This window comes from Sorex fumeus, unplaced genomic scaffold, assembly GCF_029834395.1.
Source record: "Sorex fumeus unplaced genomic scaffold, SorFum_2.1 ptg000095l, whole genome shotgun sequence".
Taxonomy (NCBI): domain Eukaryota; kingdom Metazoa; phylum Chordata; class Mammalia; order Eulipotyphla; family Soricidae; genus Sorex; species Sorex fumeus.
Window position 1 is genome coordinate 1467259 of NW_026606152.1, and position 13752 is coordinate 1481010.

At 55.9% G+C, this 13752-nt stretch overlaps 1 protein-coding gene across 3 annotated transcripts in view; it reads left to right on the forward strand.

Annotated features, from left to right (window-relative positions):
* The window catches only part of SEC16A (SEC16 homolog A, endoplasmic reticulum export factor), a 24173-nt gene continuing 10421 nt past the window's right edge, over positions 1 to 13752 (forward strand). For 2 of the 3 annotated variants that reach the window (XM_056132935.1, XM_056132936.1), the window contains exons 1-10: positions 1 to 3492; positions 5276 to 5412; positions 6771 to 6865; positions 11053 to 11179; positions 11425 to 11605; positions 11695 to 11833; positions 12289 to 12431; positions 12800 to 12861; positions 12960 to 13098; positions 13392 to 13634. In XM_056132935.1, the coding sequence (XP_055988910.1) occupies positions 55 to 3492; positions 5276 to 5412; positions 6771 to 6865; positions 11053 to 11179; positions 11425 to 11605; positions 11695 to 11833; positions 12289 to 12431; positions 12800 to 12861; positions 12960 to 13098; positions 13392 to 13634 (4704 nt within the window). In that variant the 5' untranslated portion in view covers positions 1 to 54. The remainder of the gene's footprint in view (positions 3493 to 5275; positions 5413 to 6770; positions 6866 to 11052; positions 11180 to 11424; positions 11606 to 11694; positions 11834 to 12288; positions 12432 to 12799; positions 12862 to 12959; positions 13099 to 13391; positions 13635 to 13752) is intronic. The other variant, XM_056132938.1, reaches the window with a different exon arrangement.

The window sequence follows — 13752 nt, forward strand, 5'->3', positions numbered from 1 at the left end:
TTTAGATTGAGAAAAACCTGTTTCTTGGTGTCTTAACGGTTCAAGAGCTCAATTATGCAGCCGCCACCCCAGGCCATCCCTTCGGGTGTGGTCGGACCACCTCCAGCCGGGAACCCTCCGAGCACATTCTGGTCAAGCAGCCCCTACAGACGACAGGTGGCACCCAGTGGACCTGCGGCTCCCCTCCCCTGCCCTGTGCAGCCCGTCACGGACCCGTTCGCCTTCAGCAGACAGGCACTCCAGGGCCCTGCCGCGGGCAGCGCAGCCCACAGCGGCCTGCCTGGCATGCAGGGCCTGGCCTCGTCCACCTCTCTTCAGCACCCGGGCCAGCCCCTGCGTCCCCTGAGCGCTGCTCACTGTTCCCATGGGCCCTTGGATCCTCTGCCTAGACCTCTGTCTCAGCCCAAGCCAGAAACCAGTGCATTTTCTAGCCTAGTGGCCCCTTCAGCTCCACCAGGGCTCGGAATGAATAGGGTTACTGAGGCTGCTTCCAGCTCTGAAACCCCAGTTCAGACTCCGCTGTTTCTGCCTCAGTACATTCCAACAGGTCCTGACATGTCTGTTGGGGGCCATAACTCTGGGAACGTGCCAGGGCCCGATAGGCCCTGTAGTGGGCAAAACCCACATGCTGCTGCTGCACCTCCTGCCGCACCCTCCTCCTTCCCTCCACCTGCTCAGCCCCTGCCAGGGCAGTGGGGGCCAGCCCAGGGGGGCCCGCCCCCTTCCTCTCAGCACTCCTGGCCCTGCCCAGAAGGACCAGTGCCTATCACGGTGCCCCCGGCCTCCCGTGCTACCCAGTTCCCTGCTTCCCTGCACCAGGGCCATGAGCCACTCAACCCCCCAGTCTCTGTGCCAGCCCCCGGGGCCGGTCTGAGTGGAAACCCCTCAGTGACAAGCCTGCATCCTGAAAATGCGTTCAGGCGGGATTCCAGAGCCGGACCTGGACTGGCAAGCCAGGAATTGAGGCCAGCTCCAGGAATGACTTGGGAGCAGATGCCCGCCCCTGCCCTGGCTAACCCCGCTGCTCAGGGAAACAGCTCAGAAAGCCATCTGCACCCCCAGGTGGGAGCCAGGCTGGGCCACGCCCTGCCACAGGGGGACTTGGGGGCCCTCTCCATGTTCTTCCAAGGGGGCGAGACGGAGAACGAGGAGAACCTCTCATATGAGAAGCCAGGCTCCGCAGGGCCGGCTGACCTGGATGGTGTCACCCCCAACCCTGGACCTGGTCATCCTGGGTCCCAGTCAGCGCTTCTCAGAAGTTCCAACAGTGAGAGCGCGCAGCAGGGAGGAGACGCACAGGCTTATTTCTCACAGTCTTTGGGTGTCCAGCACGAGAGACAAACCACTAAAAGCGTCAGCCTTGACCCGTGGGGGGATCCGGCCCGTGTGGGAGCTCCTGAGGCTGCCAGCACCCAGTATGAGAATGTGGAGGACTTAGAATTTGTTCAGAATCAAGAAGTTCTACCAAGCGAGCCTCTGGGTGTGGAGCTGGCCCCAAGCGATCAGCCCAGATACGGGCCCCTTCCTGGGCCGACCAGCTCCAAGCTCAGTGCCCCGGATGCAGTGCCGCATCCCGTGCGTCCCGACAGTGCTTCCTCCGGCCATAGCAGCAGGAGCCTCCGGACCCTCCCCGGGGCAGCCAGGCCCCAGGACTTGGTTGGCACCTTCATTCAGCAGGAAGTTGGGAAGCCCGAGGATGAGGCTCCGGGGAGTTTTTTCAAACAGATTGATTCGTCTCCCATCGGAGGGGAGGTAGATGAGACCCCTGGGGGCCAGAGTTACCAGAGCAGCCTTTCCCAGCCCCCAACCCCGAGTCCCCCCAAACCCACAGGGGTATTCCAGACAAGTGCAAATAGTTCTTTTGAACCAGTGAGATCCCATCTGGTTGGGGTGAAACCAGTGGAAGCAGATCGAGCTAACATGGTGGGGGAGGTGAGGGACACGCATGCCCAGCAGAAGCAGTCCAGAGCAGCCGCTGCTCCGCCCGATGCCTCCCCGGGCAACCTGGAGCAGCCGCCAGACAACATGGAGACCCTCTACGTGCCCCGCGACAGCCCTCTGCCACCAGCCACGACCAGGGAGGCCGGCCACGGGCCTTCACACGCTGTGGGGCTTCCTTTGGACTCTGTGCTTCCAACCCCAGAGAAAAGGCCTTTGACTCGTGCTCAGGGAGCTGTGAACTGTGAGAGCCCAGCAACCACTCTCTGGGCTCAGAACGAGCTGCCTGATTTTGGGGGCAACGTCCTCCTAGCCCCTGCTGCACCCGTGCTCCACGTCCCTGTGAATCCTCGGCCCCTAGAAGTGATTCAGCCCCCAGATGAAGGGGTCTTCAGCCAGCAACCAAGCTCCAGGACACCCCTGCAGGGTGGAGACGCCCTTGGTGCCTCTGAGAATCTGGAGAACCCCCCTAAGATGGGCGAGGAGGAGGCCCTTCCCTCTCAGGCAAGTTTTGGCTCTGCCAGTCTCTCACCTTCCCTGTCCACTGATCCTCTGGCTGACCAGCTCGTGCTGACTGCTCAGCTCAGTAATTCTCCCGTGTCTTCACGGAGCCCTGCTAAGAAGAGCCAGTGCTGTAGAGATGTGGGTGGGGGGAGGAGTCCGGGCCCAGCCGCCAGGCTGCCTGGGAACGCGCCCTTCTGCCTGGGACCCTACCCTGCTCTCCCTGCTAGCCTCTGCCACACCATCTTTCCCCGGGTCACTCATTGCTCACAAGTTTCTGGGCCTCCTGAAATGGTTTCTAATCTGCTTGCCACTTTGCTGCTTCAGCTGTCTCCGCTAGCATCAAAGAACCTGCTTCCAGAAAATCCCAAGATGCCAGAGAACTTGCTTGCACAGCTGCTCAGTAGCTGGGCTGGGGGGACTGCAGCGCCCTTAGTGCCACCTGCATGTAGTGCATCGGGACCTGGCAGCGTGAAGGCCAGTGCCTCCAGCAATTGGGAGGGAACTGTGGGTGCCCTTGATTTCTCGCTCCCCAGGACTTTGGAGATCCCTATGAGAATGCATGGCTTGTCCCGTTTGGACGGTTCAGTTTCCTGTCAGCAGTCCACAGCCACACACCCTGGGCCCAGGGCACATAACCCAGACCCTTTGTACCAACAGGTGACACGCGATGCCCAGGAGCCTCAGGGCCCAGAGAAAGCTCAGCTGGAGCCAGCGCCACCTCCCCTGCCAGGGCACAGAGCGGCACTTTCAGAGCCTTCAGATGTGGGGTGCCCCCTTGGGCCAGGACAGTCTCAAAACTCTGCCCAGCCACCTGCAAGCCTGGCCACAAGTGACATAGGCCAACAGCTGCCACTGCCTCGGCCCCCTCTGACCTCCAGCGTGGCAATTGCGGCCACTGCCTCAAGCCAGGCAACCGTGCGCCCGGACCAGCAGTGGCCACAGTCACCGCCCCCAGACTACTACTACTACCGACCCCTTTACGATGGTTACCAGCCCCAGTACCCCTCGCCGTACCCGCCTGACCCTGCCGTGGGCCCCCTCTATTACCAGGTAGGTGGGGCTGGGGCTGGCAGCCTTCCCGGACTTGACTAGTCAGTGTGAGAACAACCCCGGTCCTTGTCCCATCCACTCCTCCACTGCTCCCCGCATAGACTCCCCATTTCTCCCTGCTCACCATCCCTTTCACATGCTGCTGCCTGGCTTCGGCAGCTGCCAGCACCCCAGCTTCTGGGACAGGAACCCCTCTCTCCTGCTGAACCTGTCAGCACTCTGTGGGGCCAGACTCTGCGGTCACACTCTGGGGAGCCTCTGCCTGAGGCTTAAGTTACTTTGGATTTCAAAACCCAATTAGAGGGGGCTGGAGCAATAGTACAGTGGCTAGGTGTTTGGCTTGCATGCGGCTGTCCCGGTTTCAATTCCCAGCATCCCATATGGTCCCCCAAGCACCGCCAGGTGTAATTCCTGAGTGCAAAACCAGGAGTAACCCCTGTGCATTTGCCAGGTGTGACCCAAAAAGCAAAAAAAAGCAAAACAAAGGAGCTGGCGAGACGGGCTGGGCTCAGGTGCCCTGCTTCAGCCCTGGAAACACTGACGGGAGGAGAAGAGCAGGGGAGGTAGTTTGCGGGAGATCCTGCCTGTGAGGAGGCAGCAGGAAAGCCTCTCGGGCCTGCCTTCAAGACACATGGCCAGGACAGTGAGTTTTGGACTGGTCAGCCTGCGAGGGTGAGCTGGCAGAGCAGGCCCAAGGCCACTCTGGCGCCTTCTTCCACCTTGCTTCTGAAATGTTCTCTGGTCACCTCAGAGATCTTTAACATCTTTTGGTGGGGACGGGGACCGTACACCTGGTGATGCTTAGGTCTGATTCCTGGTGGTGTTCGGGGAAGCATGGGGTGCCAGGGATTGACCCCGGGTTGGTTGTGTGCAAGGCAAGCGCCCTGCTTGCTCTCCTTGCTCCACCCCAGCCTCGTTTAACATCTTAGGAAGGTTGTTTGAATCTGCTCTGTGTTATGCTTGTAGTAAGTTATTCGGAGAGCCCGGCAAGCTACCGAGAGTATTTGATATGCCAGACACAGTAACAACAAAGTCTCCAATGGAGACGTTACTGGGCCCGCTCGAGCAAATCGACGATCAACGGGAGGGCCTTTACCTTTACCTTTTAAGTTGAAAAAGCATGGTCCAAGGGGGCCACTGGCCACTGGGTTGCCTGCAGTGGGGAGGTGGCCACATGGAGGGAGGCCTGGAAGTCTGAAGCAGTGGCAGCTCCTGGTCACAGTAGAGCTATGTGTCCCTCAGGGATTTGGAAATCTTGGCAAATGTGGGACCAATCTGATTCCAGACTCTGCTTGTCTGATGATGGGGGCCTCTGAAGATGGCGCGGCACCCCAGGGCCAAAGAAGGCTAGCGGGTTCTCTGCTCAGGTCCCCACACACCCCTGTGGCTCTGCGCCTCTGGGAGGCCCGGCAGCCTCACGAAGCTGCTTCCCCTCTTGCATCCTGTCACTGTGGTCCCAATGGGGCCAGGAGCTGGGGTTCAGTGGTCCTACTCAGCCCTGCCAGCTAGTGGACCAAGTTAGACGCTCAGACTCCAAGGACAAGTGCCCTCGCTGCAGAGCAATGGCACCCGTGCCCGTGTGGAGCCTTTTGGTTGTCTGCTTTGTGGCCCGCTCCCAGCAGTGCTTAGGGGCTGTTCCCAGCTCTGCTCAGGGTCCGCACGGTGCGGGGTAGGAAGCAGCATGTGGCACCTATTCGCGCCCATTGAGCCTGTTCCAACCCCTCCCGGTTGGAGGGAGTGAGACCAGTGCTGGCTGACTTGTTTCCGCCCATGTCTCTGGCAGGATGTCTATGGCATGTATGACCCTCGCTACCGGCCCTATGACAGCACCGCGTCAGCGTACGCCGAGAGCTACCGCTACCCTGAGCCCGAGAGACCCAGTTCCCGCGCCAGCCACAGCTCCGACCGGCCTCCTGCCAGGTGCTTGTTCCTCCTGCGGCTCCGGGCCTTGGCCGTGTTCAGGGCCCCAAGACTAGGCAGGTGTCGGATAGCCACACTCGGCCTCTGTGCCCTGGGCGCCTGTGCACCTTCAGCTGAGTAAGATGAAGCAGGTCAAAGTCCGCCCACTCAGATCGATTATCCCGTCACCTGGGAAGTCCCATTGGCAGCTAGGGCGAACTTTCTGATTCAGTGGAAGCTGTGGCCTGTGTGTCTAGATCCCTGGGGAAGTAAGGACTGGGTGTGGGTAAGGCCAGAGCACAACAAGCTGGTCTGTCCAGTCCAGCCCGCTGTGGTGAGTCGGGGTGCTTGTTTCTCCCTGCAAGGCCCAGCAGACTCAGGGCTCTTGTCCCACTCTGCGGTGTTTGGACTCACCCAGTCTTCACCGTTTGCCCTAAGAGCTCCGGAGAGGCCCCTCTTACGGATAGACACGTGTCCAGTGCTCCCCCAAGGCCTTCAGTTCCTGGTGGGGACGCTGGGCCAAAGGGGGTGCCCTTGGAAACCATGCTGACTCAGTGAGTGGTGCTGGGGCGAGGACAGGCCCTGTTTCAGCCCTTTGGTTGGAAGCCCACGCCCCCTCCTCCCTGGCCCAGAGGCTCACTCCCACACGCAGTTGGCACTTGGTCTCTGTGGACCCTGGGCACTGTGGGCGGTCAGCTCTGGGGGCCTCCCGATCTTCTCCCTGCGTGTGGCTCTTCTCTGCTTTTCTCCTGAGATACTATGCCGGGAGCTGGGCTGGTGTGGCCCAGTGTTTTCCCCCTGGTGGCCATGCTAGGCCTGCCCAGTGGTGACTGTTGCGATGTCTGTCCCTGCACACTGGGCTAGGCTTCTGGTGGTGAGCCCTGAGAATGTGTCCTCACTGTCTCTACTTCGGCTGTGGGGAGCGCCTGCGCACTGCAGAGCCTAGTGTTGCTGGTGCCTCTGTGCAGCAGGAATTAGCTCATTTGGTCTTATTTTGGTGTGGGGATGGGGTGGGGTGCTATGTTCAGGGATTCACCTGGCGAGGTGCTTGGGTCATGCTCTGCAGTACTGGGGGGACCATGCAGCACCCGCAGTTGAGCCCTACTGCTGCGTTCTAAGCCTATGCTCCAGCTGTCCAGCTGTCTCTGTCCCCAAGTTGCTACGGAGTTTTTGTTTTTGGGTCACACCTGGCTGTGTTCAGGACTTATTCCTGCTCTGAGCTCGGGGATCACTCTTGGTGAGGTTTTGCAGGAGGGACTCTATGGGGTGCCGGGGGTTGAATCCCAGTTTGCTGTGTGCAATGCAAGTGCCTCACCCCCTGTACTATCACTCCAGCCCCCAAGTCGCTAGTCTAACGGTTCTTGGTTTCTGTTTCTCAGGCGCGAGTACCCTGAAGGTTACTACAGCTCCAAAGGGTGGAGCAGCCAGAGCGATTACTACGCCAGCTACTACTCGGGCCAGTACGACTATGGAGGTGTGTGTGCCCCACGCCCAGATGACCCACTTCCACGTGCTTGATGCTTTCCTCTGAGTCCGAACAGTCGGAGAGTCTGTTCTGGAGTAATTGCGCCACTGTTTCATAAGGACATAGTCATAGTCATAGTGTTGTGTGGCCTTTATCATACTAGCAATTGGCTTTGACTTTCTAGCAAAGCGTTCTGTGTGGATTTGTGATGACAAATCGCATCAGTCAAGGGAAGGAAAAGGTGACTCTTCCAGTTCTTTGGCCACTTCTGCCATGACATTCCTGCTGGTGCCCGCCCTCACTATCGCCTGTCTTGCCCTGGGGGGTTGGGTGCTTCTGTGCTTGTTTGACATGGGCCCCGTCTCTACCTTCTGTTCTCATCATGCACTTGCCAGACGCACACGGACATGGTTTCTAGTCTTTGTGATTGCCCTTCTCTTGTCTGCTGTCATTACTGTACAGACCAGGCTGCGTTCTGGCCGCTATACTCACGTGTAGTCAGGTGTGCAGAGCTTGTGATCCCAGGTTCCCAGACAACAGAGTTGCCATGACAGCAGTTGTCATTTCTGCTATGTATTTTTATGCCCCTGGGGTATAGTCTCAGATGTGGTATTGCTGGGTCAATGGAAACTCAATTTCTAATTTTTTTTGAGGAATGCCCATATCGTTTTCTAGAAAGACTGGACCAGTCAACATTCCCACCAACAATGAAGGAGAGTTTCTTTCTTCCTGCATCCATGCCAGCAGTGGTTGTTCTTGTCCTTTTTGATGTTGCCAACTCTGGTGTGAGATGATATTTCATGGTTTTGATTTGCATCTCCCCGATGATTAGTGATGTAGACCATTTTTTCATTTGCTTTTTGGCTATTTGTTTTCTTTGAGGAAGTTTTTGTTTATTTCTTCTCCCCAGTTTTTGATAGGGTTGGATTTTTTTTTCTTGTAATGCCTTATATAGCTTTGATATTAACCCCTTATCAGATGGGTATCATTGCAACTGAAGCACTGTCCTCCCGTTGTTCATCGATTTGCTTGAGCGTGCCCAGTAATGTCTCCATCGTGAGACTTGTTACTGTGTTTGGCATATTGAATACATCACGGGTAGCTTGCCAGGCTTTGCCGTGTGGGTGAGATACTTTTGGTAGCTTGCCGGGCTCTCCGAGAGGGGCAGAGGAATCGAACTTGGGTATTGGGTAAATAATTTTTCTCATTTCAAGATACCTTTTGCTTCAGTGTCATGGAGGGTTCTGCCTAGGTAAACCTTAGGGATTCAGGTCTGATATTGAAGTTTTTTTGTTTTTTGCTTTTTTGGGTCACATCCAGTGATGCTTAGGGTCCTGCATTCAGGAGTTACTCCTATTGGTGCTTAGGGGACCATATGGGATGCTGGGGATTGAACCTGGGTCGGCTGCATGCAAGGCAAACACCATACCTGCTGTACTATTGCTCTGACCCTTGATATTGAAGTCTTTAATCCATTTTGAATTGATATCTGTGCCTGGTGTTAGAAAGAGGTCTGAGGGTTTTTTGTTTGTTTGTTTTTTTAATGTAGCTGCCCAGTTTCCCCAGCATCACTTGTTGAAGGGCGGGCTTTTCTTGCTCCGCCTCATATTACTTGCTCCTTTATCAAAGATTAAGTGATCATATATTTGACAGTGTGTGGTGACAGGATATTCAACTCTAGTCTGTTGTATTCAACTCTATTCCATTGGTCTGTGGGTCTCTCTTTATTCCAGTAACATGCTGTTTTTTAATTACTATCGTTTTGTAGTACAGTTTGAAGCTTGGGATAAAAGAAGATGCCTCCCGTTTTCTTTTCCCCATGAATTGCTCTAGCTATTCGTGGGGTTTTATTGTTACATGTGAATTTCAGGATTTGATCTGTTTCTTTGAAAAATGTCATGGATATCCTTATAGGGACTATACTGAATCTGTATAGCAGGCCAGAGCTTTAGTGGGGTAGGGCATTTGCCGTGCACTCGTTTGACCTCGATTTGATCTCTGGCATCCTATATGGCCCCCTGAGCACCACAAGTAATTCCTGAGTGCAGAGCCAGGAGTAACCCCTGAGCATTGCCGGGTGTGACCCCAAAAGCCAAAAAAAAAAATCTGTATAGTGTTTTGGGGAGTATTGCCATTTTGACAATATTAATCATCCCAGTCCATGAGCAGGTGATGTGTCTCCATTTCCTCATGTCCTTTTTTATTTCTTGAAGTGGTGTTTTGAGCTTTTCTTTGTATAGGTCCTTCACCTCTAGTTAAGTTAATTTCAAGGTTCTTGATTTTCTGAGGCACAGTTTTGAACCAGAATTTTTTTGGGGTAGTATCTCTTTCATCATTTGTATGTGCGGGACCCAGGGCGTAGATCTCCAAGCCTGCGTGGATTGGGACAGGGGCCTCCTCCACCCAGACCCCCCATCTTCCAGTATGTAGGTGTTACACCCACCAATTGCACCCGGCACCGTGTAATCCCATCAAGGGCCAAGACCCAGAGACTATAAAACCCTGCTCCCGGAAGTGTACGGCCACAAATGCGGCCGCGCGGCATTATCTAGTTTTAACTCTGGAGAACCTGGCAGACTACCAAAAGTATCCTGCCCACACGGCAATCTGGCACACTCCCCGTGGTGTATTCAATATGCCAAAAACCAGTAACAATGATGGGTCTCATTCTCCTGACCCTGAAAGAGCCTCATTGTGGCACTTTTTAAAAATCTCAGGGGTAGGACGAAGAAGACGTTACTGGGGCCTGCTTGAGGCAATCGACGAACAACAGGATGACAGTGATACAGTGATCATTTGTATGTAGGAAAGCCATGGATTTTGGGGTATTTTGTAGCCAACTACTTTGTTATATGAATCTATTATTTCTAGGATCTTTTCTGGTAGAGTCTTTTTTTTTTTCTTTTTTCTTTTTTTGGGTCACACCCAGCGATGCACAGGGGTTACTCCTGGCTCATGCACTCAGGAATTACTCCTGGCAGTGCTCGGGGGACTATATAATTGAACCCGGGTCGGCCGCTTGCAAGGGAAACACCCTACCAGCTGTCCTATTGCTCCAGCTTCTCTGGTAGAGTCTTTAGGATTTTCCAAGTATAGTATCATGTCATCTGTAAATAGTGAGAGCTTGACTTCTTCCTTTCCTATCTGGATGTCCTTGATACCCTTTTCTTGCCTAATTGGCAAGGCCTTCTAGTACTGTATTGAATGGAAGCAGTGAGAGTGCCTAGTGCCTGATCTTAAAGTGTCTTGTGCCTGATCTTAGAGAGGAGGCTTTTAATTTCTCCCCATTGAGAATAGTGCTTGCTGTGGGCTTGTGGTAGGTGGCTTTGACTATATTTAGGAAAGTTCCTTCAATTCCTGTTTTGTTGAACTTTCATTGTGAATGTATGCTGGATCCTTCAAATGCTTTCTCTGCATGCATTGACTTAATCGTATGGTTTTTATCTTGTCTTTTTTTGTTATGGTATATTATGTTGATTGCCTTGCTAATGTTAAACTGCCCTTGCATTCCTGGGATGAATCCTATGTTGTCATGGTGTATGATCTTTTTGATGATTATGATCTTTTTGTTGGATTATTTTGCCAGTGTTTTGTTGAGAATCTTTGCATCTGTGTTCATCAAGGATATTGGCCTGTGGTTTTCTTTTTTTGTGGTATCTCTGTCTGCTTTTGATATCAAGTTGGTAACGAATCACTTATTTTAAGAAGAGTATTTGTTTTGTTTTGTGGCCATCCCTGCCGGTGCTCAGGGATTACTCCTGGCTTTGCACTCGGGTTACTCCTGGCGGTGCTTAGGGGACCGTATGGGATGCCACTGCGAGCTGCAGGGCAAGCGCTCTCCCTGCTGTTCCCGCTCTCGTCACAGTAGCCTTTCAGTTTTGAGAACATCTCTTGGTTCTTGATTTTCTGAGGCATAGTTTTGGTCCACATTGGAGAGATGGGGAGGAAATATTTGTCATTGGTATCAGCTATTCATCACTGTGCCAGGGCGTGATGATGCATGTCTCTTCACAGGAGACTTTCTTTTTTAAATCACCATAGTTAGAAGTGGCCGGTTGGGCATAAGGCAGGGCTCAGTACTCCCAGCCAGCAGGGCATGCGCATTCTTCAGAGAGAGGAGCTAAAGCATCACTGACGGGGTGGTGGCCTTGGTGCCCCAGGACTGGGGTGGTGAACCCATTCATTCCTGCCCATAGATTTGGGGCGCTGGGATCGCTACCACTACCGCTCCAGGTTCAGGGACCCCCGCACCTATGACCAGAGGTACTGGCACGACGCTGAGTACGACATGTACCGGAAAGACAGCTACGCTCATGGGGACAGGTTGGTGCGGGCCACTTGGGGGACCTGCTGGGCTGGCACTTGGGTAGCCCTCTCTGGGGTTGGGGTCCTGGAGAGCTGCTGATGTTTGAGGCACAGGAGGGGCCAGGCTGCCCTGGTGGCTCTTGGGGTGACTCTGGAGCCAGAGTCTGAGTCTCCAGCGGCTGGAGACCCGGACTCTGCTCCAGTGCGCTCGGCCTGGAGGGCCTGAGGGCGGCGTGGTCAGTGGCGTTTCCTGCTGGCTCCAGGTCCGATAAGTATGATGACCCTTGGAGGTACGACCCCCGCTTCACCGGGAGTTTCGACGATGACCCCGAGCCCCGCAGGGACCCGTATGGGGAGGAGGCGGACCGGCACAGCGTGCATAGCGAGCACTCGGCCCAGAGCTTACGGAGCCGCCGCAGCAGCTTAAGCTCACACTCCCACCAGGTCGCCGCCTGCGCCCGCGCCCGTGCCCGCCTCCGCCTCCCCGCCCCTGCAGCCCACTGGGAGCTGACGCCTCTGCTTTGTTTCCTTAGAGTCAGATGTACCGAGGTCACCATGTGACAGCCGGCTCCTATGATGCCCCGCCTCCCCCGGGCTCCTTTCACGGTGACTACACGTATGGCGTGTACGGGGGTGCCTTCCCGGAAGCCAGCTGGTCCACGGTGGAACAGGGTGCGTGGGGGCTGGGGGGGTTGGGTCTGTTCATCCCTGTCCCCGCCTGCTCATAGGGCAGCCCGGGCTGTGGCAGGCATCCAGTTCTGAGGTCACCCTTCCTGTCCATGGTCCCCGCCTGCAGCCACTGTTGAGTTCATACGCTGACCTCAACTTCTGATCCCCTGGATGCCTCCTATTGCCCTCTGAAACGTGGAATGAGTATGCGGCAATGCGGGGAGGCAGTGATCTCATCTTGGCAGCGACCCTACCAGGCCCCATGCCTTCCTGTGCCCGCCATGCAGGGCACAGTCAGAATGGCCTGCATGACCCAAAGCAGCTCTGCCCTGGCCAGTGGAGCGGCTAATCTTGGGAGCCCGTGAGCTCCATGGGCCTCCCCGTGCCTGAGTTGCACGCGTGCTCCAGCCAGTGCTGGTTTGGGGTCAGCCCGCTCTGCTTCTCCTGTCTGAATCCAGCGCCCTCGAGACCCACCTCTCCTGAGAAATTCCCGGTGCCGCACCTCTGTGCCCGCTTCGGTCCCGGGGGTCAGCTCATTAAGGTGATGCCCAACTTGCCATCAGAGGGCCAGCCCGCGCTGGTGGAGATCCACAGCATGGAGGTGAGCAGGCTGGGGCGGCTGGGGTGGGTTTGCGGGCCTAGGAGGGACGTTGGGCAGGACAGGCCTTTGTGGCATGTGTTTGTCCCGTCAGCCAAGTGTCTTCCCAGAACCAGCATCTCACGCCTGTATTCTTGGTGTCAGACTTGACCTTGGCGTTGTTTTCTGCTGTTTTGCATTTCTGACCCGGGGGAAGGACTCTGCTCTCTGGTGATTCTGGCTTGGGGTGGCGGGGTGGGGTGGCCACTGTGTGGGTTACCTGCCCTGTGGCCTGCCCCGGGGTTTGTGCTGAAGAAAGCTGGGATGAGCCTTGTGGGGCGGGGTGCCTGTCCGTGTGGCGGGGTCCTGTGAGCTACTGTGTCCTGTTGCAGAGCCTGCTGCAGCATACGCCAGAGCAGGAGGAGATGCGCTCATTCCCTGGGCCTCTGGGCAAGTACGTCCCGGGGGGACCTTGGCTGGGCCTGGCAGGAGCTGGGCTGGGCCTTGCAGGTGCCACCATTGCTGTCTGCTGAGTGTGTGTTCTTTTTCCAGAGATGACACGCATAAAGTGGATGTTATTAATTTTGCACAGAAAAAAGCTACAAAGTGTTTACAGGATGAAAATTTACTTGACAAAGAATCTGCAAGTCTTCTTTGGAATTTTATTGTGCTGTTGTGCAGACAAAATGGGGTACGTGTCTCGCCTGGAGAGGGCTCTTATCAGCCAGCAGTCAGGAGGTGGTAGGCAGGATGTGTGTCTGAGGGCAGTGGGCATGGTGGGCCTTGCTCAAGAGCCCCTGGCGGAAGAGCAGGGGGCCGGGGTGCGGGTAATCGTGGGAGTGCAATCACCTGTGAGCCGCTGCTGGGTCAAGGGCGCTCATCTGAGGGGTCTGTTGGGGGCCCCTCGTCTCCCAGAACCAGGCTCTGTCCTCAGCAGCGGGAGAGCTTCTGACGCCTGTGTCCTCCCTGCCCCCACCCACGCAGACTGTGGTGGGAACAGACATCGCGGAGCTGCTATTACGCGACCATAAGACCGTGTGGCTTCCTGGGAAGTCGCCCAATGAGGCCAACCTGATTGATTTCACCCATGAGGCGGTCGAGCGGGTGGAGGAGGAGGAGTCGGTGGAGGCGCAGCTCTCCTTCCTGGGTGGCCAGCCGCCTCCTGCCAGCACACTGGAGAAGGAAGTCGAGAGGTTCCGGGAGCTATTGCTGTACGGCCGCAAAAAGGTAGCCAGGGTGCTGACCCCCGCTGTAGGCTCCTGCCTGCCCGGGGGGGTACACAGGGGTGCCCCTGCTTCTCTGGCCCTGGGCTCCCGACCCTCAGAGGGCCACTGAGGTGCTTGCT